At 43.2% G+C, this 23,659-nt stretch overlaps 1 protein-coding gene across 1 annotated transcript in view; it reads right to left on the bottom strand.

Annotated features, from left to right (window-relative positions):
- Positions 1-2,327: 2,327 nt before the first annotated feature.
- The window catches only part of xrcc2 (X-ray repair complementing defective repair in Chinese hamster cells 2), a 51,996-nt gene continuing 30,664 nt past the window's right edge, over positions 2,328-23,659 (bottom strand). Inside the window, exon 3 of the mRNA XM_063042427.1 lies at positions 2,328-6,728. Coding sequence (XP_062898497.1) covers positions 6,007-6,728 — 722 coding nt within the window. The 3' untranslated portion in view covers positions 2,328-6,006. The remainder of the gene's footprint in view (positions 6,729-23,659) is intronic.

Genomic DNA, 23,659 nt, shown 5'->3' with positions numbered 1-23,659 from the left:
CTGACACATTCAGTGCCTCAGCTACTTGCTCTGATTCTCTCAAATTCCCTCCTTTATCATTGGCAGGACTCACAGTTAGTTACCCTCTTTTTCTTAATATTGGTATGAAATGAATTGGGATTCTTGATCCTGCTTGATGGTAATAATTCTTGGCTCTCTTCCTAATTGCCTGGTTCAGCACTGTCCTGCTATATTTATATTCCACAAGGGCATAGTCTGATCTTAGCTTCCTAAACCTTACACGTGCTTCTTTTTCCTTCCTGACTAAATTTAGGACTTCTTCAGTCATCCTAGATTCCCCTACTTTGCCATTATCTTCCTTACCCTTTACCAGAACACGCTGATCCTCAACTTTGATCAACTCCCACAAGCCAGATGTTGCCAGGGCAAGAGGACCTGAGTAAAAGAGAGAAGTTGGCCAGACTAGGTGTTTATTCCTTGGAACCTAGGAGAATGAGGGGAGACTTTATAGAAGTGTTTAAAATTAGGAGAGGCCTAGATAAAGTAGATGGTAATAGTTTTTTTTCCCCAAAGTAAGAGTCCAAAGCAAGGGGACATTGGTTTAGGGCGAGAGGGGAAAGATTTAAAGTGAATCTGAGGGGCAATTTTTTTCATGCAAGGGGTGAGAAGTACATGGGGTGAACTGCCAGATGTGGTGGTTTAAGCAGGTTGAAAAGGATCATTTAAAAATCATTTGGAAATACTGGGCTGGGAGGAATATGGGCTTGTCTTGCCTTGCACCCTAAACTCCTGGTGGAGTTGTCGGGGTGCCGTCATGACAAGCTTTGCACCAGTCTGTTCCATCTGTTGCGGTTGTGTGCCAGAGCCTGGGTCACTGCAAACGTTTTCCCTGTCCATTCTTTAATGTTGTCTGTCCATCTTTTCCTCTGTCTACCCCTCCTTCTTTTCCCCTCCACAGTTCCTTGCAGAACGGTCTTTGCAAGGCCACTGGGTCTTATTACGTGGCCGTACCATCTCAGCTTTTTTTTCTTCACCGTTGTGAGAAGGTCTTCATGGGGACCAATGTGGTGCTGGATGGTCTTGCGGACCTGCCCTGCTTGTTTGTGATGTGGTCCAAGTATGAGATGCCCAAGATGTTGCGATAGCATCTCATTTCCAATGCCTGTATCTTCCTCTGTAGCTCTGCTGTGAGGGTCCATGTCTCCCATGCGTACAGGAAGATGGAGAATACCAATGCACGCAGGAGTCTGATCTTGTACTTCATGGTGATGTTGCTGTCCCTTCATATTGTCCTGAGTTTGGATAGTGCAATCATTGTCTGTGTGGTTCTTGCCAGGACTTCTGAAGATGGGCTGAATAGAGGAAATGGTGTCTAGCTTGATGGACAGTGTGGTTGGCATGAACTGGCTGAGCTGAAAGGCCTGTACTGTGCTTTATTACTCCATGACTCTATTATAATATACGAATATCCACACACTTCTAAGACAGGATTGTGTGACCTGAAGAAGATGGTGTTCCCATGCACAGTGCCCGTTGCCCTTGTATGATTTATAAACTACACATATCAGGGGACAGGGCAGAGATAGGTTTCTACCAAAGGAGAGGTAATGAACTCCTTCCACTAGCCTACAGGGTCACCCTTGGGCGAGGTGCACCACCTGCTTAGCGTGAGGTGAAGTCATGGGAGCAGGTGGTGGATGGTTGTGTGAGCGGCTGGTGCATATCACAAGTCCTGATAATGCAACAACTGACACCACGCAGAGAAGCTCTGAAGAGTACTGATGATGGCTGGCATCACCAGTCTTGTAAAGACAGTGCCCCGAAGAAAGCGATGGCAAATCACTTCTGTAGAAAAATTTGCCAAGAACAATCATGCTGATGGGACCATGATCACCCACATCATTTCACACCTATAATGATAATGACACACACCTAGCTATCACTACTTATAATTATTCCACCATTCTTTTCCATTTAATGATCAGTTAGTTAATGGCTACACTAGTTTAAATTTCACGGGATACCCAATGCAGTTGCTATTCCCAATCTGAAAAGTTACTGCAGTAAAGCTCCAGTTACAGGAATACTGACAATGCGGCAGAAGATGAGATGGAAATCTGCAATTCATAGCGTACATGACATCAAAGGGCTCTCCGAACACTTGCCTGAGGGCAAAGCAAATGGACGTGATCTGATTCTAATGCAGAGTTAGAAGTGCTAACTTAGAGAGACATATCTATGTCCATGCATTCGTGAGGCGCAAAAGCAACTGAGAGAGAGCCTACATCACAGCAGATCTGGCAGTTGACAACTTCAATGAGATTATATTAAGAGGTGCAACATTGTCCGAGTTTCTCATAGTCATACTTTATTGATCCCGGGGGAAATTGGTTAAGCTGGTGTCAATTGCCAATACCCAAGGGCTCAACCACTTCATTGTGTTCTGTGCTCTTTGTGCAAAATACATGCGCCTGTACGCAGCAGTTAGTGAATATTTCAATTCCATAATCCAAAAAAAATGCAAACTTTAATATATCTTGCTAACAGTATACGAGCACTGAAGCTGAAACAGACTCCTCAGCCCAATCAGCTTATGTCTCTGAATTTAAGCCATACACTGAATGCTGGGGGAACTCAGCAGGTTAGGCAACATCTAATGGAGGTAAATGGACAGTTGACTTTTCGGGTCGAGACGCTTAATCAGGAACCTTCTCAGTCAAAATGTCGACTGTCCATTTCCCTCTGTAGATGCTGACCTGCAAAGTTTCTTCAGCGCTTTGTGTTGCTCCAGATTCCAGCATCTGTAGTCTCGTATCTCTGAACTTAACCCCCATAAAACACAATGTTATCATTAAATTTACTATTGAGCAGCACAAGAGCACATGTGGTAGGGACGCTGCTTCACTGTCGGGAAGCCAGGTACATTCCAGACGTCCAATGGTGAGTGTGGGGTTTGTATACATACAATAAGTTGCCACACAAAGTGGTTGAGGCAGGTACATCAATAACATTTAAAAGCTACGTGGACAGGAATGTTTTAGAGCCGGGGTTCGTTCCCAACCGTTTTTATGCCATAGACCAACACCATTAAGCAAGGGGTCTGTGGTACCCAGGTTGGGGCAAAGGGGCCATTTCTGTGCTGTATGACTCTATGAATAAGGCATTGAGAAGAATCAGCCACCCATCTAAGTACAAGAATAACTTTGGATCTTTGAAAACTGTGAGACGACATTGTGATGATATAGACCAGAACATACAGGACACGCATAATTGAATCTAGCACTCTCATTAGAAAGGAGACATAAGAGGCTGCAGTTGCTGGAAATCTGGATCAACGCACACACAATGCTGGAGGAACTCAGCAAGTCAGACAGCATTTATGGAGGAAGTGATGTTTTGGGCTGAAACCTTCCATTAGGACTGATGGAGGTCCCCCAGCCACCTACCTATCCCCTCTACTGGCTTCACTCATCACCTGCTAACTTGTACTTCTTCCCTTCCATCACCTTCTAATTCTAAGCAATTTATTATGAAAGAATGTACACATTATCTGCTTAGAGACAGCCACAAAGCAAGAAACCCAAATAACCCAATTTTTAAAAAGACCAAAAACCACTGCATAGAGAGAGAGAGAAAAAAAAACACACATCATGCAAACAACAGAGGCAAGCCAACAGCATCCCGAACCAGACCCAGATCTGCTCCTAGAGGGGTTGGAGGAGGCCCAAGCCTCAGTCCCTAGTTCATCACCCCAGCGGGGCAGAAACACACAGCAGCTGGATCAGTTCACAGCCTTAGCACTGCAGAGAAAGGAATAAACATTAACTGGAAAGTGAGTGAAATCAGCCCAAACCTCCGCTCTGTACCCAACACTCACACTTGCAGTCTATCTGGGCCTGGGCCACCATTTAAATTGCCCAAGCATAACATGTAAAACTCTAAGTTCATTAATGTGATAGCTTCAAAGTTTAAAGTACATTTACTATCAAAGTACATATACCATATACAACCTTGAGATTCATCTTCTTTCAGGCAGCCACAAAAAAAAAACACAATAAAATCCGCACAAAAAAAACACAAAAAAGACCGTCAAACAATGTGCAAACAGAAAGAAGAAATTGTGCAAACAATTAAAAAGTAAACAAATAGCACAGAGAACATGAACGTCAGAGTCCCCGAAGTTGCCAGTTCAGCGTTGTAGCTGGTTCAGCTGCCCCATGACTGCAGGCTACAGCACAGAGCCAGTTCAGCGCTGGGCCAAGTGCTTTTATTGAAGGTAAAAAGATAACTCTGCTCTAACTCTTCACTACACTCTTGGGTCAACTGTTTCTTTTTACAGATACTTCCAAACCCAAATCGTTCCATATTTCCTGCTTTTATTTCAGATGTTGTTTTCATAGCCATCTGGTGCCAATCCTTCTCTGTGGCTGTCCAACTACCTTGCTCTTGCCTGAAATTTATACTCAAATTCACATTGCCCCAACACTGGCAGCAACACTCCTGTGCAACACTTAGAGCAGCACATAGTTCACATGATTTATCTCCCAAATTGTATGTCTTTGTCCTTCCTGCTCCTGCAGCTTCTCCAATATAACTTGGGTTAATTACTCCTTGTGGTAGTGCTTTGCATTTGCTCAGTATCCTGGATGGAGAAGTTTGTCTAAGTTTCATACTGGATTTACTAACAGACAGCTTATAAATATGATTTTGTGCTACCTCTAAAGATCACTCAAACATTCCATCATCTATCATTTTCAACCCCACAGTCCTAAGAGTTTGTGTACACCCAAAACACATTTTAAAATATGACAGGAGCAATGGGAAAGAGTGCGAGAATCAGAAGGGACCTTCAAAGTTAATACAAATAGAAAGGATGGAGTGGCCTATCCTGAGCTCTATGTTTCTTGAAAGAGTTTTAATTAGCTTAAACTTCAAAATAATGAGTGCAATATAAAAATAATGTCAAAATACACACTTCCAACATAAAGCATTCTCTATTCATTCCTAGATGCACAATAAAAATTAGGGGGTGTCATTTCTACCATCTTTCTTTTCTTTTTCTGACCCACTCTTCCATAGCATTAAAATAGCAACATAGCTCGAATGGGCCATTGAAGTGCAACACCCTGCAGACATTTGGTAGCATTTTACATGGAATTCAATTTGCACCCAATAAACCATTTGTTTCTTACTTTCAATCAGAAATGAAACAGGAATGAAGAACCCAGTTCCAATAATAGAAAAGGACAGATCACATTTGTAGCTGAATATTTTTATTAAATGAAGCTCTGCCTACAAAACTTCCTGAAGAAGAAAATAAATAAATGTAGGACCTAATTTCTGTTTAATTATTCACACAGAATTCTTTAAATCTCATTTAAGGCATTCAATTTGTTTATAAAAAAAGTACTCAAGTATTTCTGGTACTCTGCTTTAACCCACATGCTTGGAATCTACGTTAAGGACATGTCCTGGACTTGCCTAGATATACAAAGAGGTTACACTGTATATCTAGAAAAGGAGCTTTGAATAAGGTGCTTGGCTTGGCCCCTTCTCCTGCAGATCAGGCCAAAGTCAGCTGGAGAATTTGCAATGAAACCTTAAAACACCTGTGCATAAAGGCGACTAAATCTCCTTCATTTAGGGTTAATCTCTGATTTAGGGTTAAGTCACAGTTAAAGAGTTAATCTGATTTAGCCCACCAGAAGTCAATAACTTCAGTTAACCAGAGCAGGCCAAAAGAGTAAATACAAGAGACCCTGCAGATGCTGGAAATCCAGAGTAACACACACGCATTATGCTGGTGGAACTCAGCAGGTCAGGCAGCATCTCTGGAAATGAATAAACAACCAACATTTTGGGCCTAGTCCTGATGAAGGGAAGTGTCCCAAAACATTGACTTTTTGCTCTTTTCCATATATGCTGCCTGACCTGCTGAGTTCCTCCAGCGTTTTGTGTACTACTAAGCTAAAGGAGGGCACTTCCTCATGTGTACACTCACAAGGATCTCCAGTGGTTTTTGTTTAAGAAAGTAATACTGATGGGTTAAAGAAAATGTACCCCACCATCTGTAATAATAAAGGAGCATCTGCTGACAATGTTGCTTCTTGGCTGAAGAGAAACAGCGGCAAACTCTTGCCTGTCGTCTACCGTGGTGTTTTTTGAGAAAATAAACCTATGCCTGACCAGTTTTTGCCACGATTTACACAGATAGGGTTTAAACTCTGCAGCTGGTGGCTGCCAGGCTGCAGTAGCTCCATCTGTCCTGGATGCCTCAGGACCCTGCCCGCGCATGAGGGCCTGTGTGGTTGCAATTAATACTAGCTGGTACTCATTCAGCAGCTTCTCCAGGCACTCAACACAGCGGGCCAGGTTGGCTTCCTGCTGGCTGATGCTCTCGCCACCGTTCTGTCTGTCAATCCAGTAGAAGGCAGACATACTGTCCACAATCAGCAGGCAGAGAGCCGGGTGGCTGCAAACCATGCTTTCCAGAGCGTGGAAGAGTAGCAGGAGTTGGGTGCTGCTGTTGCAGTGGACGAGGAACAGGCGGCCCAGGCACTGTTTAACTGACTCCGCCGTACTCTGTGCCAAGTGGTGCTCCAAAATGGTGACCAGGCGAAGCATGTCAAAATGACACTCTGTGTCAATGAAGACCACCTCAACTTGGAGCCCACCGGTTGATTCTGGAAGGATGCAGGATGCCACCAGGTGATAGAGCATTTCTGTCTTCCCTGTTCCTTCTGGGCCATGGAACTCAACTGTATTTCCTGCAATGCACAGAAGGGGAAATTAGCATCAGACAAAGGGAGTATTATTTATTCTCAAAATTCCTCAAGCAAAATTTGACCTAGTTAACAGATTCCCCAGTAATTACTAGAATGCAGTAAGAAAAATCAAAGCAAAAACACTTTGAAGTGTCCATGCATTTTCTTAAGTACCACACTCAATACAACCTTTGACAGATGTCTTTATATAAAAGTAGTCCACTACTTACATTGGGTATATTTAAAGTGGAGGTTGATAGGTTCTTGAGTAGTAGGGGGTGGTGTCAAAAGTTACAGGGAGAAGGCAAGAGAATGGGATTGAGAGGGATAATAAGTCAGCCATGATGGAATGACGGAGCAGATTTAATGAACCAAATAGACTAATTCTGCTCCTATTTCTTATGGTCTTACAGCAAAGATCACTCTTACAGAGTACTGAAACACAAGACTCTCACTACTTTCATGCTGCCAATCCATAAATGATAGCTAAGTTACTGCGGGTTTGCCTGTTTAAATTTAACTTTCCCACTGATACCATTGGTTAAGATAGCTAAGCTATATAGGTGGTGAGATCAAGATCTGATCAGTTGTCTGTTCCGAAGAAGCTTATTGCAACCAAACCCGTATACCAGGTTTGTAACTGGCCTATGTCAGGATTGAGCAGGACTCCTGCTCTAGCGATCTCCTCTGGCTGTGCATGTGCAGTCACAGTAAGAAAGCAGCTTTGAGATGCTTACAGTGTCATGTCTGATAGTCACATGTGAAGGTTAGCCACTTGAGAAAATCTGTACAGCCATGGACAAATACCCAATATACGTGTAGCAAACAACTCAGGGGTAGCAGGGAAACAGAGGATGTAACTAGTAGAGTGGATAGGGGAGAACCAGTGGACGTGGTATATTTGGATTTTCAAAAGGCTTTTGACAAGGTCCCACACAGGAGATTAGTGTGCAAACTTAAAGCACACGGTATTGGGGGTAAGGTATTGGTGTGGGTGGAGAATTGGTTGGCAGACAGGAAGCAAAGAGTGGGAATAAACGGGACCTTTTCAGAATGGCAGGCGGTGACTAGTGGGGTACCGCAAGGCTCAGTGCTGGGACCCCAGTTGTTTACAATATATATTAATGACTTGGATGAGGGAATTAAATGCAGCATCTCCAAGTTTGCGGATGACACGAAGCTGGGTGGCAGTGTTAGCAGTGAGGAGGATGCTAAGAGGATGCAGGGTGACTTGGCTAGGTTGGGTGAGTGGGCAAATTCATGGCAGATGCAATTTAATGTGGATAAATGTGAAGTTATCCACTTTGGTGGCAAAAATAGGAAAACAGATTATTATCTGAATGGTGGCCGATTAGGAAAAGGGGAGGTGCAACGAGACCTGGGTGTCATTATACACCAGTCATTGAAAGTGGGCATGCAGGTACAGCAGGCGGTGAAAAAGGCGAATGGTATGCTGGCATTTATAGCGAGAGGATTCGAGTACAGGAGCAGGGAGGTACTACTGCAGTTGTACAAGGCCTTGGTGAGACCACACCTGGAGTATTGTGTGCAGTTTTGGTCCCCTAATCTGAGGAAAGACATCTTTGCCATAGAGGGAGTACAAAGAAGGTTCACCAGATTGATTCCTGGGATGGCAGGACTTTCATATGAAGAAAGACTGGATGAATTGGGCTTGTACTCGTTGGAATTTAGAAGATTGAGGGGGGATCTGATTGAAACGTATAAGATCCTAAAGGGATTGGACAGGCTAGATGCAGGAAGATTGTTCCCGATGTTGGGGAAGTCCAGAACGAGGGGTCACAGTTTGAGGATAGAGGGGAAGCCTTTTAGGACCGAGATTAGGAAAAACTTCTTCACACAGAGAGTGGTGAATCTGTGGAATTCTCTGCCACAGGAAACCGTTGAGGCCAGTTCATTGGCTATATTTAAGAGGGAGTTAGATATGGCCCTTGTGGCTACGGGGGTCAGGGGGTATGGAGGGAAGGCTGGGGCGGGGTTCTGAGTTGGATGATCAGCCATGATCATAATAAATGGCGGTGCAGGCTCAAAGGGCCGAATGGCCTACTCCTGCACCTATTTTTCTATGTTTCTATGTTTCTATACAGAAATAATGTGCAGAAATTAATACTTCAAGCTGCACTTTCCTTCCTCAGACTGCAAATAGGTTAGCTTGCTTCCATGGTCGCTACTTTAACCTCCACCAGCATTTTCAATTCAAGTTTAAAATAACTAACCAGCATGATTTCAGACAAAATAGTAATAGCTCGAACAGCTGAGGTCAGTCCTCCACCTCAGCTGATCGTTCCATTATGCAAACCTCCCACATCTTCAGTGACCTAGTTCTGATGCCACTTGATGGCGGACTTATTTAATATTATTCTTACATTATAGTCATAGTCATACTTTATTGATCCCGGGAGAAATTGGTTTTTGTTACAGTTGCACCATAAATAATAAATAGTAATAGAACCATAAATAGTTAAATAGTAATATGTAAATTATGCCAGTAAATTATGAAATAAGTCCAGGACCAGCCTATTGGCTCAGGGTGTCTGATGCTCCAAGGGAGGAGTTGTAAAGTTTGATGGACACAGGCAGGAATGACTTCCTATGACGCTCTGTGTTGCATCTCGGTGGAATGAGTCTCTGGCTGAATGTACTCCTGTGCCCAACCAGTACATTATGTAGTGGATGGGAGACATTGTCCAAGATGGCATGCAACTTGGTCAGCATCCTCTTTTCTGACACCACCGTCAGAGAGTCCAGTTCCATCCCCACAACATCACTGGCCTTACGATCGAGTTTGTTGATTCTGTTGGTGTCTGCTACCCTCAGCCTGCTGCCCCAGCACACAATTGCAAACATGATAGCACTGGCCACCACAGACTCATAGAATATCCTCAGCACCGTTGCAGATGTTAAAGGACCTCAGTCTCCTCAAGAAAGAGAGACGGCTCTGACCCTTCTTGTAGACAGCCTCAGTGTTCTTTGACCAGTCCAGCTTATTGTCAATTTGTATCCCCAGGTATTTGTAATCCTCCACCATGTCCACACTGACCCCCTGGATGGAAACAGGGGTCACCGGAACCTTAGCTCTCCTCAGGTCTACCACTAGCTCCTTAGTCTTTTTCACATTAAGCTGCAGATAATTCTGCTCACACCATGTGACAAAGTTTCCTACCGTAGCCCTGTACTCAGCCTCATCTCCCTTGCTGATGCATCCAACTATGGCAGAGTCATCCGAAAACTTCTGAAGATGACAAGACTCTGTGAAGTAGTTGAAGTCCGAGGTGTAAATGGTGAAGAGAAAGGGAGACAAGACAGTCCCCTGTGGAGCCCCAGTGCTGCTGATCACTGTCGGATACACAGCGTTGCAAGCACATGTACTGTGGTCTGCCAGTCAGGTAATCAAGAATCCATGACACCAGGGAAGCATCCACCTGCATCGCTGTCAGCTTCTCCCCCAGCAGAGCAGGGTGGATGGTGTTGAACGCACTTGAGAAGTCAAAAAACATGACCCTCACAGTGCTCGCTGGCTTATCCAGGTGGGCGTAGACACGGTTCAGCAGATAGACGATGGCATCCTCAACTCCTAGTCGGGGCTGGTAGGTGAACTGGAGGGGATCTAAGTGTGGCCCGACCAGAGGCCGGAGCAGCTCTAGAACAAGTCTCTTCAGGGTCTTCATGATGTGGGAGGTTAATGCCACTGGTCTGTAGTCATTGAGGCCGCTGGGGCACGGCGTCTTCGGCACAGGGACGAGGCAGGACCTCTTCCACAGTACAGGAACCCTCTGGAGCCTCAGGCTCAGGTTGAATACATGGCCAAGTACTCCACATAGCTGAGGGGCACAGGCTTTGAGCAGTCTGATACTGACACCATCCGGTCCTGCAGCCTTGCTTGGGTTGAGATGTTTCAGCTGTCTTCTCACCTGTTCAGCTGTGAAGCCCACCGTGGTGGTTTCGTGTGGGGAAGGGGTATAGTCATGAGAGCAGGGTGGGGGACTGTGAGGAGGGGTAGGAGGGGAGAATGGAGTATGTGTTGGTTGGGGGCTGACAACAGAAAGCTCATGTGGGGGATGGGCAGGGGCCACAATGTCAAATCCGTTAAAGAACAGGTTCAGTTCGTTGGCCCTGTCCACACTGCCTTCAGCTCCTCTGTTGCTAGTTTGCCAGAACCCAGTGATGGTCCTCACCCCCCTCCAGACCTCTCTCATGTTGTTCTGCTGGAGTTTCCACTCAAGCTTAAAATCAGAATATTGTGTGTTCAAACCCCACTATAGTTAAAGTTGAATGCCAGCTTCTAGACTAGCCCTTCTGTGCAGTACTGAGGGAATGCCGTGTGGCCAGAGGTGTCATCTACTTGAAGACATAATAAAACCAAGGTATGATTAGCTCTTTCAACTGGGCATAAATAATCACATTTCAAATAAGAGCAACCCAGTTATTACTGGTGTGATAATTCCTCAACAGTGCCAGATTATTTGGTCATCATGGGAGTTTGCTGTGTGCAAATCAGCAGCTACATTTCCAACAGTGACTAGATCTCAAAAGCACTTGATGCAAAATGTTTACAGATGCCTGAAACACATCTGAAAGTTGCTGTAGAAATTTATAGTAGGTCTTTATTTTCTTTCACCAATCTCAAGAGGAAGAAATTCTGCCATCTGAAATCACTGATGTTCAGCAACGTTCCAGTCGGGTGACCTTGACCATGGTAAATCAAAGTAACCTGTGAACAAACGGGTCTGAGTGAAAGCATCGCACATTTTTGTCCCTATTTCACAGCACAGCAGGAGTCAAAGAGATAAAACTCCCCATTGCCTCATAGCTTGCGGTACCAAGCATATCCAGTATTAGGTCTAGTCAAAGCCAATATAAATTGAAAGCGGCAAAATCGAATCTTTTATGATGTCAGGATGCCCCAGTGAGCTTTACATCAATTAAATATTATTGAAGAGTAGTCACTACTGTGATTTAGCGAAACAAGAGGTCCAATTTGCACACATCAAGTTCCCATAAAAACAATATTGAAGTGACAAGGTTGTGGCTCAGAATTTCAATTGCATTGTAATCAATTTAGAAGCAACATCAGGTGCCCATGGGGCTAATATGGCAGGTGCCATGTCTACTCAGTGCATGCTAGAAATCCTCTGTTCAGCATATTGAATAAAGCTCCAATTTAGGCTTTTGTTTTCACTGTGATAAGTTCACTTATAGTTTATCTAACTTTCCCTGTCTGTGTGGCGACGGGCTCACATCTTTACATTGTGTTGGCTGTTAAGGCAAAAGACACATTTTACTGTATGTTTCAATATACATGATAAATAAATGAATCTGATCACATGATTGAACCACTATTGAACATTGGCTCATTTGACTTCAAAAGGAAACTTCAACGCTGACTCCTCATGTTTTTTTCCCCAGCCCTGGAATGTCGACTATACTCTTTTCCATAGATACTACCTGGCCTGCTGAGCTCCTCCAGCACTTTGCATGTGTTGCATCAGGACCAGACAGTTCTGAGACAAGGTTATTACATATAAAATTTTCTCAAGTTTTCCTCCCTCTGATAAAACTACTTGACCTACACAGAAGAAATGCTGGAAGTCAGGCAGCATCTTAGAAGGGAAATAAACACTTGATGTTTTGAATGGAGACCCTAGGTCAGCTCTTCCATGGATGCTGCTTGATCTGCTGAGTTCCTCCAATATTTTGTATGTGTTGCAATCTATATATGCCAGATCTCGAGCACCTGAGGATCTCCTGTTTTTCCAAATTACTTGGTCTGTTGGGTACTTCCAAGTCTTCTTTATTTCAGATTTCCCACAGCTGCTGTGCTTTGCATTTTGCAGTGCCAAAATGTTCTAGTTTTATTTCTCTCCCCCTCTCAGAGCTGGCACAGAGAGTGATTACATTGCCCCCACTCTAACCCAGTCAAACTTGGTCTCCACTTTATAAGACATAGGAGCAATTTGGCCCATCAAGTCCGCTCTGCCAATCCATCCTGTCTTATTTATTATTCCTCTCAACCCCATTTTCTTTGATGTCCTTACTAATCTAGAACCTATCAACCTCTGCTTTAAATATGCCCAATGACTTGCCTCTATGGCAGTCTGTGGCAATGATCTCCAGAGATTCACCACCTTCTGTTCCTTGTCTCTGTTCTAAGGGGACATCCTTCTATTCTGAGGCTGTGTCCTCTGGTCCTAGACTTCCTCACTATATGAAACATCCTCTCCATGTCCACTCTATCTGGACCTTATCACAGGCCATCCCTCCCTAAGAGGGACAGTAATTTAAAACTGAGGAATTTCTTCTCACCACGGTGAATCAGTGGTATAAACCAGGTTGTGAAGCTAGATCCTTAGCGTTATTTGAAGAGGAGATAGATATATACAGTATATTTTTTCAAAAATCAGGGAATTGAAAACTGAGGAACTGGCACAGAAGATGAGCAGAGTCACTGATACTACAGGGAAGGGTTGTGGGGCCAGGTACACATTCCTAGTCTTATTTCTTTCTGTTTTGTCTATCCTCCCATTCTCCACAATTTAACTATACTTGTTTTCTCACTTTTCCAGTTCTAATGAAAGTCTTTGATTTGATATGTTGACCACTTCACATTCCACTGTTGCTGCCTGACATAGCATTCACCTTATGGTTGCAAACCAAGTATCCATAGCCCACAATTTCTTTATGAAAGTGTTACATACAATACGGAAGTCAGGGTCCCAAGTTTAGTGGGCCAACCTTCTTGAAACTGGACGACATAACTTGACTCTACATGTTAGATTTGACTCTACTTTGTTAGGAGTTTATATGTCATATATATTTTTATATATATGTTTATATATTCAATATGTCATCAAAGACGCCTGCAAATGTCTATAGATGCATGGTGGAGACCATTCTGACTGGTTGCATCACAGTCTGGTACGGAGGCTTCAATGTACAGGATGCAGAGGACTGTAGACTCAAGACAGCTCCATCACAAGTACAACCTGCCACAATCAAGGACATCTGCAAGAGGCAATGCCTCTCATTACATCACATCAATTTCAAGCTCAAATTTAATTGTCATTTAACTACACATATGAATACAGCCAAAAGAAATGGTGTTCCAAGGTGCAAAACACTGTCAACAGTCTCACACACAGCACATAGCACATATAGTTACGATAGCAGAAAAGCATACAGTCACAAAAAACTAATATAGCCCATATCCCTGAGTGGCGTGGCTTGTAGATTGATGGTACATGAGATGTTGTCCAGGAGCCATGTTTCTACAAGAACAAGTCTGTAGTAATTCCTCATCATGCACTAGTGCGTCTGCAGATGAACTCAATCCAGTTTGTCTTCCACCGAGCGAACAATGGAGTACAGTGCCGATGGGAGGGGCCAGCCCCCAAGCCAGTGCGAAATCTAGCACGCCCACTGCACCTCTGCTCTCTCCTACACTATCTCCAGCAACCCAGTGTGCAATCCAGCACGCCCACTGCACCTCTGCTCTCTCCTACACCATCTCCAGCAACCCAGTGTGCAATCCAGCATACCCACTGCACCTCTGCTCTCTCCTACACCATCTCCAACAACTCCTCCCCGACAGCTGCATGAGGGCCTGCCTGGTCCATGCAATAAGCAAGGCCATACTGTTCCCCCTCCTTTGTTCTCGCCAATGAACCAGTGAACTAGACTTGGACCATTCTGCATTACCCAATGTCCAACAGGGTGTTCGATCACAAGAAAAACAACCAAGACAATCATTTGCACCATTTGTCAGACTGCACACTGTCTCTGTGCAACAACGGCACGCAACAATATAGTACACAACAAGTCCAGTCCCATCGCATATGACCCTTGCCATCCAAGATGTGCATCCTTTTCATTACTACTATCAGAGTTAGAGGAGCTACAAGACCCAAACTCCACAATTTAGGAACACCTTCTTCCCCTTCACCATCAGATCATAAAACCATAAGAAATGGGAGCAGAATTAGGCCATTTAGCTCATTGAGTCTGTTGGCTGATCCAATTTTCCTCTCGGCCCCAATCTCCTGCTTTCTCCCCATATCCCTTCATGCCCTGAACTATCAAGAATCTATCAACCTCTGTCTTAAATATACATAAAGACTTTGCCTCCACAGCTGCCTGTGGCACTGAATTTCACATTTTCAACACTCTCTGGCTAAAGATTTATAAATGGTTCAAGAACATTACCTCGTTATTCCTTTCTGCTCTATTTGTTCTGCAATTTATACTGATTTTATGTCTTTGCATTTTATTGCTGCCACTAAACAAGAAATTTCACATCTTATAAGACAGTGAAAATAAACCTAATTCTGATACTGATGTACTTGGAAAAACACAGGACGAACAGTACAGACCCTTTGGAATGGAGGCATGTACACTAACTGCCAACTTATTCTACTCCCATCTACTTGTACGTGTTCAATATCCCTCCTTTCTCTGGCTAACGTCCAAATGCATTGCTATTGTATCAGCTTCCTTCAATTCCCCTGGCAGCTCATTCCTTGCACCTACACTCACTGTGTAAACAAACTTGTCTTACCAATTTCTTTTAAACTTTCCTCCTCTCATATTAACCCAAGTGCTCCAGTGTTTGGTATTCCCATCCTGGGAAAAATACTATCTACGTCTCTCTAATTTTGTTTAAGACCATAAGACATAAGAGCAGCATTAGGCCACTTGGCCCATTGAGACGACTCCACCATTTTATCATGGCTGATCCATTTTTCCTCTCAGCCCCAAATCTCCTGCCTTCTCCCTGTATCCCTTCATGCCATGACCAATCAAGAATCTATTATCCTCTGCCTTAAATATATTGAATTGGCTTTATTTCTTACATCCTTCATACACGAGGAATAAAAATCTTTACGTTATGTCTCCGTCTAAATGTGCAATGTGCAATTTATAGTAATTTATAATGAACAGTATGTACAACAGGACAGTCAATATAACATAGAAATACAATTGTATCAGCATGAATTAATCAGTCTGATGGCCTGGTGGAAGAAGCTGTCCAGGAGCCTGTTGGTCCTGGCTTTTATGCTGCGGTACCTTTTCCCGGATGGTAGCAGCTGGAGCAGTTTGTGGTTGGGGTGACTCGTGTCTCCAATTATCCTTCAGGCCTTTTTTTACACACCTGTCTCTGTGAATGTCCTGAATAGCGGGAAGTTCACATCTATAGATGTGCTGGGCTGTCCACACCACTCTCTGCAGAGTCCTGCGACTGAGGGAAGTGTATTTCCCATACCAGGCAGTGATGCAGCCAGTCAGGATGCTCTCAATTGTGCCTCTATAGAAAGATCTTAGGATCTGGGAGTCTACAACCAGCTCCTTTGTTTTTGCGACATTGAGGGAGAGGTTGTTTTCTTGACACCACTGTGTCAAGGTGATGACTTCTTCCCTGTAGGCTGCCTCATTATTATTTGAGATTAGGCCAATCAATGTAGTGTCATCAGCAAATTTAATTAACAGATTTTATATAAAGACTTGGCCTCCACAGCTGCATGTGACAACAAATTCCACAGATTCACCACTCTCTGGCTAAAGAAATTCCATCTCATCTCTGTTCTAAAAAGATGTCCCTCTATTTTGAGGCTGTGTCCTCTGGTCTTAGACATTCCCATCATAGGAAACATCCTTTCCACATCCACTCTATTAAGGTCTTTCACCATTTAACAAGTTTCAGTTAGGTCAACCCTCATTCTTCTGAATTCCTGGTGAACCTCTTCTCTACCCTCTCCGCATCCTTGTAATACAGCAACCAGAACTGCACACAATGCCCCAAATGAGGTCTAACTTAAAGTTTTATGCAGTTGCAATATGACAGACTTATTTTTAAACTCAGTGCCCTGACTGCTGAAGTGTACACTTTTTTGAAAAGACCACCCATCAACTTTTTGGTCATTTTCAGCAATCTACAGGTTTGCATCCCAAGATCCCTCTGTGCATCAATATTCATAAGCATCTACTTACCTCCCAAAGTGCAATACCTGATTCCAGTCTAAATCTTGCTGTATTCTTTGACTATCCTCCCCACAATTTTTGTGTTGTTTGCAAACTTACCCATCTACAATTTTTCCAAGTCATTTATAAATATAAAAACAGAGGTCCTATCACTGATTCCTGTGGAACACCATTATCATAGACCTCCAGTCAGAATAGCATTCCTTTACCACTGCTCTCCATCTTTTGGCTGAGCTGATTTTGAATCCAATCTGCCAATTTGCCAAGGGTCTCATGCACCTTACTCTTCTGGATCACCTTGAGGTACCATATTGAATGCTTTACTTCAATACATGTATACAACATTCACTGACTTACCCTCATTAATCACCTACACCACAGCCTCGGAAATCTCAATCAAGGTTGTAAGATGTGAATGCCCACTGCATCAAATTATGCTGACTATCCCACATAAGTCCACACTTTGCAGGATGTGAGTATCCTCAAGAATTATCTCCAATAATTTCCCTTCTGTTACCATACTTAAGATCAGATTAGCTTTACTTTGAGTACATATGATAAATAAAGCTAATCTTTAATTTGTCATGTATACATTGCAATATATACAGTTTCCATCCAGGGGGTCAGTGTGGACATGGTGGAGGATTACAAATACCTGGGGATATAAACTGGACTGGTCTAAGAACACTGAGGCTGTCTACAAGAAGGGTCAGAGCCGTCTCTATTTCTTGAGGAGACTGAGGTCCTTTAACATCTGCTGGACGATGCTGAGGATGTTCTACGAGTCTGTGGTGGCCAGTGCTATCATGTTTGCTGTTGTGTGCTGGGGCAGCAGGCTGAGGGTAGCAGACACCAACAGAATCAACAAACTCATTTGTAAGGCCAATGATGTTGTGGGGATGGAACTGGACTCTCTCACGGTGGTGTCCGAAAAGAGGATGCTGTCCAAGTTGCATGCCATCTTGGTCAATGTCTCCCATCCACTACATAATGTACTGGGTGGGCACAGGAGCACATTCAGCCAGAGACTCATTCCTCTGAGGTGCAGCACAGAGCGTCATAGGAAGTCATTACTGCCTGTGGCCATCAAACTTTACAACTCCTCCCTTGGAGGGTCAGACACCCTGAGCCAATAGGCTGGTCCTGGACTTATTTCATAATTTACTGGCATAACTTACATACTACTATTTAACTATTTATTACTATTTACTAATAGCAGTATTACTATTACTATTTATTATTTATGGTGCAACTGTAACAAAAAACAATTTCCCCCGAGATCAATAAAGAATGACTATGACTATGAAATCCGTCACTTGCGTCAACTCATTGAGGACTGTGCAGGCAGCCTGCTGCCACACTTCTGGTGCCAACATAGCAAGCCCATGGCCAATTAACCCTTAATGTACATCTTTGGTATGTGGGAGGAAACCAGAGCACCGAGAGGAAACCTATGTGGTCACAGGGAGAACATACAAACTCCCTGCAGACAGTGGCAGGAATTGAAACCTAATCTTACAGCTGGGCTGGGACTGTAAAGCGTAAAACATTCCGCGATGCTACCTTACTGTCCTCCCTCCACACCCACCCACCAATATCACTTGCCAATGTTAACAGGCAAAGACTGTGGAACGTACTAACAATGGGCTCATTTTATCTATGCTGACCAATTGTGATATAGTCCACCTTCTGGAAATGTTTGGTCTAATTTTCTACTTTCTAAAAGTGAATGGTGAAAATAGTTCTATATTGGTATTGACCAGCTATACTCTGCATTCAAACAGTCATTGCAATTATAGATGCCTACTTGTACCAGACTTATGTCTTAACGTGGGCATGTGGCCAAGTGGTTAAGGCATTGGACTAGCGACCTGAAGGTCGTGAGTTCGAGCACTAGCCCAGGTAACGTGTTGTGTCCTTGAGCAAGGCACTTAATCACACATTGCTCTGCGACGACACTGGTGCCAAGCTGCATGGGTCCTAATGCCCTTCCCTTGGACAACATTGGTGTCATGGAGAGGGGAGACTTGCAGCATGGGCAACTGCTGGTCTTCCATACAACCTTGCCCAGGCCTGCGCCCTGGAGAGTGAAGACTTTCCAGGCACAGATCCATGGTCTCACAAGACTAACGGATGCCTTAACAATGTCTTAACAACAATGAGATCAACAAAGCAGACAGAAAGAGAAGTTAGAAGCAGAGTGAATTATCTCCAGATTGTCCATATGGGAATCAAAATTCTTGACAAAGGAAAGAAAATTTGCATTGTGGTTTTCATAGACACAGATTTTCCTCATCATGAAGGGTAACAGGTTTAGGGAACCTTGTTTTCAAGAGATATTGAGGTCCTGGTTGGGAAAAAAAGAGGTGCATAGCAGGTATAGGTAGGAAGGAGCAAATGAGGTACTTGAGGAGTATAAGAAATGCAAGAGAACATTTATGAAGGAAATCAGGAGGGATAAAAGACATGAGGTTGCTCTAGCAAACAAGTTGAAGGAGAATTCCAAGGGTTTCTATAGATGTATATTAGGAGCAAAACTGGTCCTCTGGAAGATTAGAGTGGTCATCTATGCACAAAGCCAAAAGAAGTGGGAGAGAACTTAAATGGATTTCTTTACATCTAATTTACTTGTGAACTGGACACAGAGTCTACAGAAGTGGGGCAAAACAACAGGCAGGTCATGAGCCATATACTGAGGAGATGTTTGCTGTCTTGAGGTAAATTAGCGTGGATAGATCCCCAGGGCCTGACAAGGTGTTCCCTCAAACCCTGTGGGAGGCTAATGTAGAAATTGCAGGGGCCTTAGCAGAGATATTTAAAACATCCTTACCTGTGGGTGAGGTACCGGAGGATCAGAGGATACTCAATGTTGTTCTGTTCTTTAAGAAAGGGTCTAAAAATAAGCCAGGAAATTATAGGCTGCTGAGCCTAACATCGATATTGGGAAAGTTACTGGAACATATTCTAAGGGACCGGATATATAACATCGATATTGGGAAAGTTACTGGAACATATTTGAAGGGACTGGATATATAACATTGATATTGAGAAAGTTACTGGAACATATTCAAAGGGACCGGATATATAAGAATTTGGATAGACAGGGATTAGAACTAGTCAACACAGCTTTGTGTATGATAGGTCGTATCTAACCAATCTTTTAGTTTTTCGAAAAAGTTACCAGGAAAGGTGATGAAGGCAAGGCAGTGAATGTTGTCTACATGGACTTTAGTCAGGCCTTATACAAGGTCCCGCATGGGAGGTTGCTCAAGAGGTTCAGTTGCTTGCATTCAAGGCGAGGATTAGACATTGGATCCGCGAGCGAAGCCAGACAGTGGTACTAGATGGTTACCTCTCTGACTGGACACCTGTGCCACAGGGATCGGAGCTAGATCTGTTATTTGTCATTTATAGCAACGATCTGGATAATGTGACAAACATGATCAGGAAATTTGCCGGAAGATACCAAATTGAAAGTGTAGTGGATATCAAGGAAGGCTATCAAAGTTTGTAGCAAGATCTGGACCAGCTGGAAAAATGGGCTAAAAATGGCTGATAGAATTTAATGCAGATATGTGTGAGGTGTTGCCCTTTGGGAGGACAGACCAGGGTAGGACTTATGGAGTGAGTGGTAGAGCACTGAGGAGTGTAGCAGAACAAAGCGATCTGGGAATACAGATCCATAATTCCTTGAAAGTGGCATCACGTATAGGTGGGGTCATAAAGAAAGCTTTTGGCATATTGGTCTTCATAAATCAAAGCACTGAGTACAGGAATTGGGATATTGATGAGGCCGAATTTGAAGTATTGTGTGGAGTTCTGATCATCTCTCTCTAAGAAAGGTGTCAACAAGGTTGAAAGAGTGCAGGGACAATTTACAAAGCTGTTGCTAGGACTTGAGGACCTGTATTATAGGGAAAGGTTGAATAGGTTAGGACTTTGCTTCCTAGAGTGGAGAAGAATGAGGGGAGATTTGATAAAGGTACACAAAATTATGAGGAGCTATAGATGGGCTAAATGTAAGCAGGCTTTTTTTCTGCTGAGGTTGGGTGAGACTAGATATAGAGGTCATGGGTTAAGGATGAAAGGTGAAATATTTAAGAGAACATGGGGGTGAATTTCTTCATTCAGAGGGTGGTAAGAGTGCGGAATGAGCTGCCAGCGAAAGCAGTAGATGTGGGTTCAATTTCAACATTTGGATTAGTATATGGAAGGGAGGAGTATGGAGGGCTGTGGTTCAGGTGAAGGTCAATAGGACTAGGCAGATTAATAGTTCAGCACACACTACATGAGCCAAAGGGCCTCTTTCTGTGCTGGGGTGTTCTATAACTCTGAAAATCTTGGCATCTTTCAGATCCTTCTAACACCAGTCTTTTGTGCCACATATATTCTCAGCATGCTGCCCCAAGTCATAGGCTGGTAAATTAACTGCCAATGCAGTTATCTTCAGACATGGCTCATGAGATTGTAGCAAAACCAGGCACTGTGACAATGTGCTGACACCAGAAATGCCATTGAGCAGAATGTTGCATGCTCAAGTAGAACTTGTTCTGTCCAGACCGTGCAGATTTCAGAGACCACCACACACCTGGCTTATAAGTACAACAGGAGAAAGACCAGGAGCAACGTTGACCATCAAGTTGTACGTGCTTCTTGTGCCCTCGTGTTTATGGCGCACTGTCCACATGCCTCTTCTCTAAAGTGGCTAGAGGAAAAAACATTGACTAGAACTGAATAAGTGACTTCCCCGCATTGTTTTCAATGCTTTCAGAGCATCTTTCATAGTGGCTGAATCTTTGAAAGCTCCAAGATATTTTTACAGAGAATTACTTTGACAATACAATCACATTATGAAGGCAACTCGCAAATAAACGACAAAGCCTAAACAAACAGTAAATTTCAACCACATTATTTAACAAATGAGAAAAGGACTACTCCATTAGAAATGGCTGCCTTTCTCATGGGGGGGGGGGGAAACAGAGGTGAATGAGGAGACATAAACAAGTGAAGCTTTCCTTTCTTATCACAATTAAGTTGCTTTCTTTCCAGTTTCGGTAAATGCTGTCACTTAAATCCAATAACCTTTAACTTTGCTACTTTCATCCTTTTTGTAGAAAAAGTGATTCTGTTTAAATGTGCACAGAAAGAAGCAGCAAAAACAAAAAAAAAGTCACCAAGTGCGGCACTATTCAACGCAACCTCTTGCATTCGTACCAAAGTTAAAATGGAATCTGATTACGGGAACTGCTGTAGTTTCTCAAACAGTTCTTAAGTGGCTCACACCAAGATATCAACGATGCCACAACAAACCGACTATATTTCCAGACAGGGAAACTAGCAAGTGATTAAAAAAAACAGTTGGGACAAGCAGGAAGCAATCAGCCTGGCCCTGGGCATACATCAGCACCACTGACAAGGCCATCACCACCCCAGCTGTTTTATAGTTCACTGGGGAAAAATATATAAAGTTGAGCTTACATCTTCTGCCATCAATTTTTGGAAACTAACCAGTGTGTTGGATTTTGTATAGCTACATTATTTAGAATGGCAAACAAGGGCTGAAATATGTGTTGATCCAGCTTTCATTTGATAATATAAGCAAGGTTTTGGACAGCACCAACAGAATAAATTATGCAGAGGGCCAAAAGAAAATACTTTGCAATGAACTCCAGGGATTGAATGACGTAGGGAATTAAGGCACGGTTTTGAATTCAGATCATTCTCTGTAAAACAAAACCTCACACACAAAATGAGATTCAGCTAGCTTACTTCACTGCTCTTTGAGTGCAGAGAACAAATCTGCCAATAATTCAACAAAGAAAATCTTTAAAGAGAGGTGGAGGAAGAAGAGCAGATACCTTGATGGTAAAGGGGTGCATTTTAGAAGCTACCATCCAGTGTTCAATGGTTCAATTTAGTATCAGAGAATGTACACCGTATGCAACCTAAAATCCTTACTCTTCGCAGGCATCCACAAAATAGAGAAAAAAAATGAAGAATGAATGAATGACAGAAAACGTTAGAACCCCAAAGCTCCCCCACGCACAAACAGCAGCAAAAGCATCAACCTCCCACCACCCACCAATGCAAAGCCCCAGAGACCATGATCTAGAGTCCACCGAAAACTACTGTCCATCCCAACACTTCGACGTCTCCAACAGGCTCTCTCTCACTAGTGAGGGAGAGAGAGATATTGCTCCTGCCACAGAGAGAGGGGAGACCAACAGCTCGCTGTTTCCATGCTACAATCTTCTTGTGTTAGAGCACTATCCGATTTTCCTATCTCACTTCCAACTTGTAATAGGTCCGGGTACTTAAGAGTTATAGAAGAAGCTCAAAACGGAAAATTTGAAATTTTTGGAAATCAGGACGAATCTTATAAATGCCAACACCAGCGATAACCAAAACACAAAATTCTGAAACATTAGGCCAGTCTTCTGAAAAACAGAAGTTTCTCCCTGCAGTGACTTCGTGGGTACTTGGAGAATTTTCTGCTATTATTTAACATTTCCAGTTACATCAGTATTTTGTTGTATTCACTTTGCACGTCATTGATGTTCACATGTAGAATATTATGTGCAACTCATGCATTCTGCTTTCAGGAGTAGATAATAGTCTATCAATTTTAACAAATGAAGTGACGGACAACATTAAAATTCCACCATAAAGGGCATGGGGATGAAGATCTGACCATAATTTAAATCTACAATGGATTCTGGTTCATTTGGACACATTGGCACCATTTTGGCCCAATTAAGTAGTTGTCCCAATTTGCTGAAGCTTGGTGGAAGTTGTTAAAAGGCATAAAAAAGATGGACTACCATTTAACTGAGTAAATAAAATGAAATACAGGGAAAATATTTATTTATTTATTGAGATATTGTGTGGAACAGGCCATTCCAGCCACGTCGCCCAGCAACCCCCAATTTAAACCTAGCCTAATC

Source organism: Mobula hypostoma, chromosome 3 (genome assembly GCF_963921235.1).
Source record: "Mobula hypostoma chromosome 3, sMobHyp1.1, whole genome shotgun sequence".
NCBI classification, from domain to species: Eukaryota; Metazoa; Chordata; class Chondrichthyes; order Myliobatiformes; family Myliobatidae; genus Mobula; species Mobula hypostoma.
Note: the sequence above shows the minus strand (reverse complement) of the source record. Positions and strands in the feature narration are given on the sequence as shown.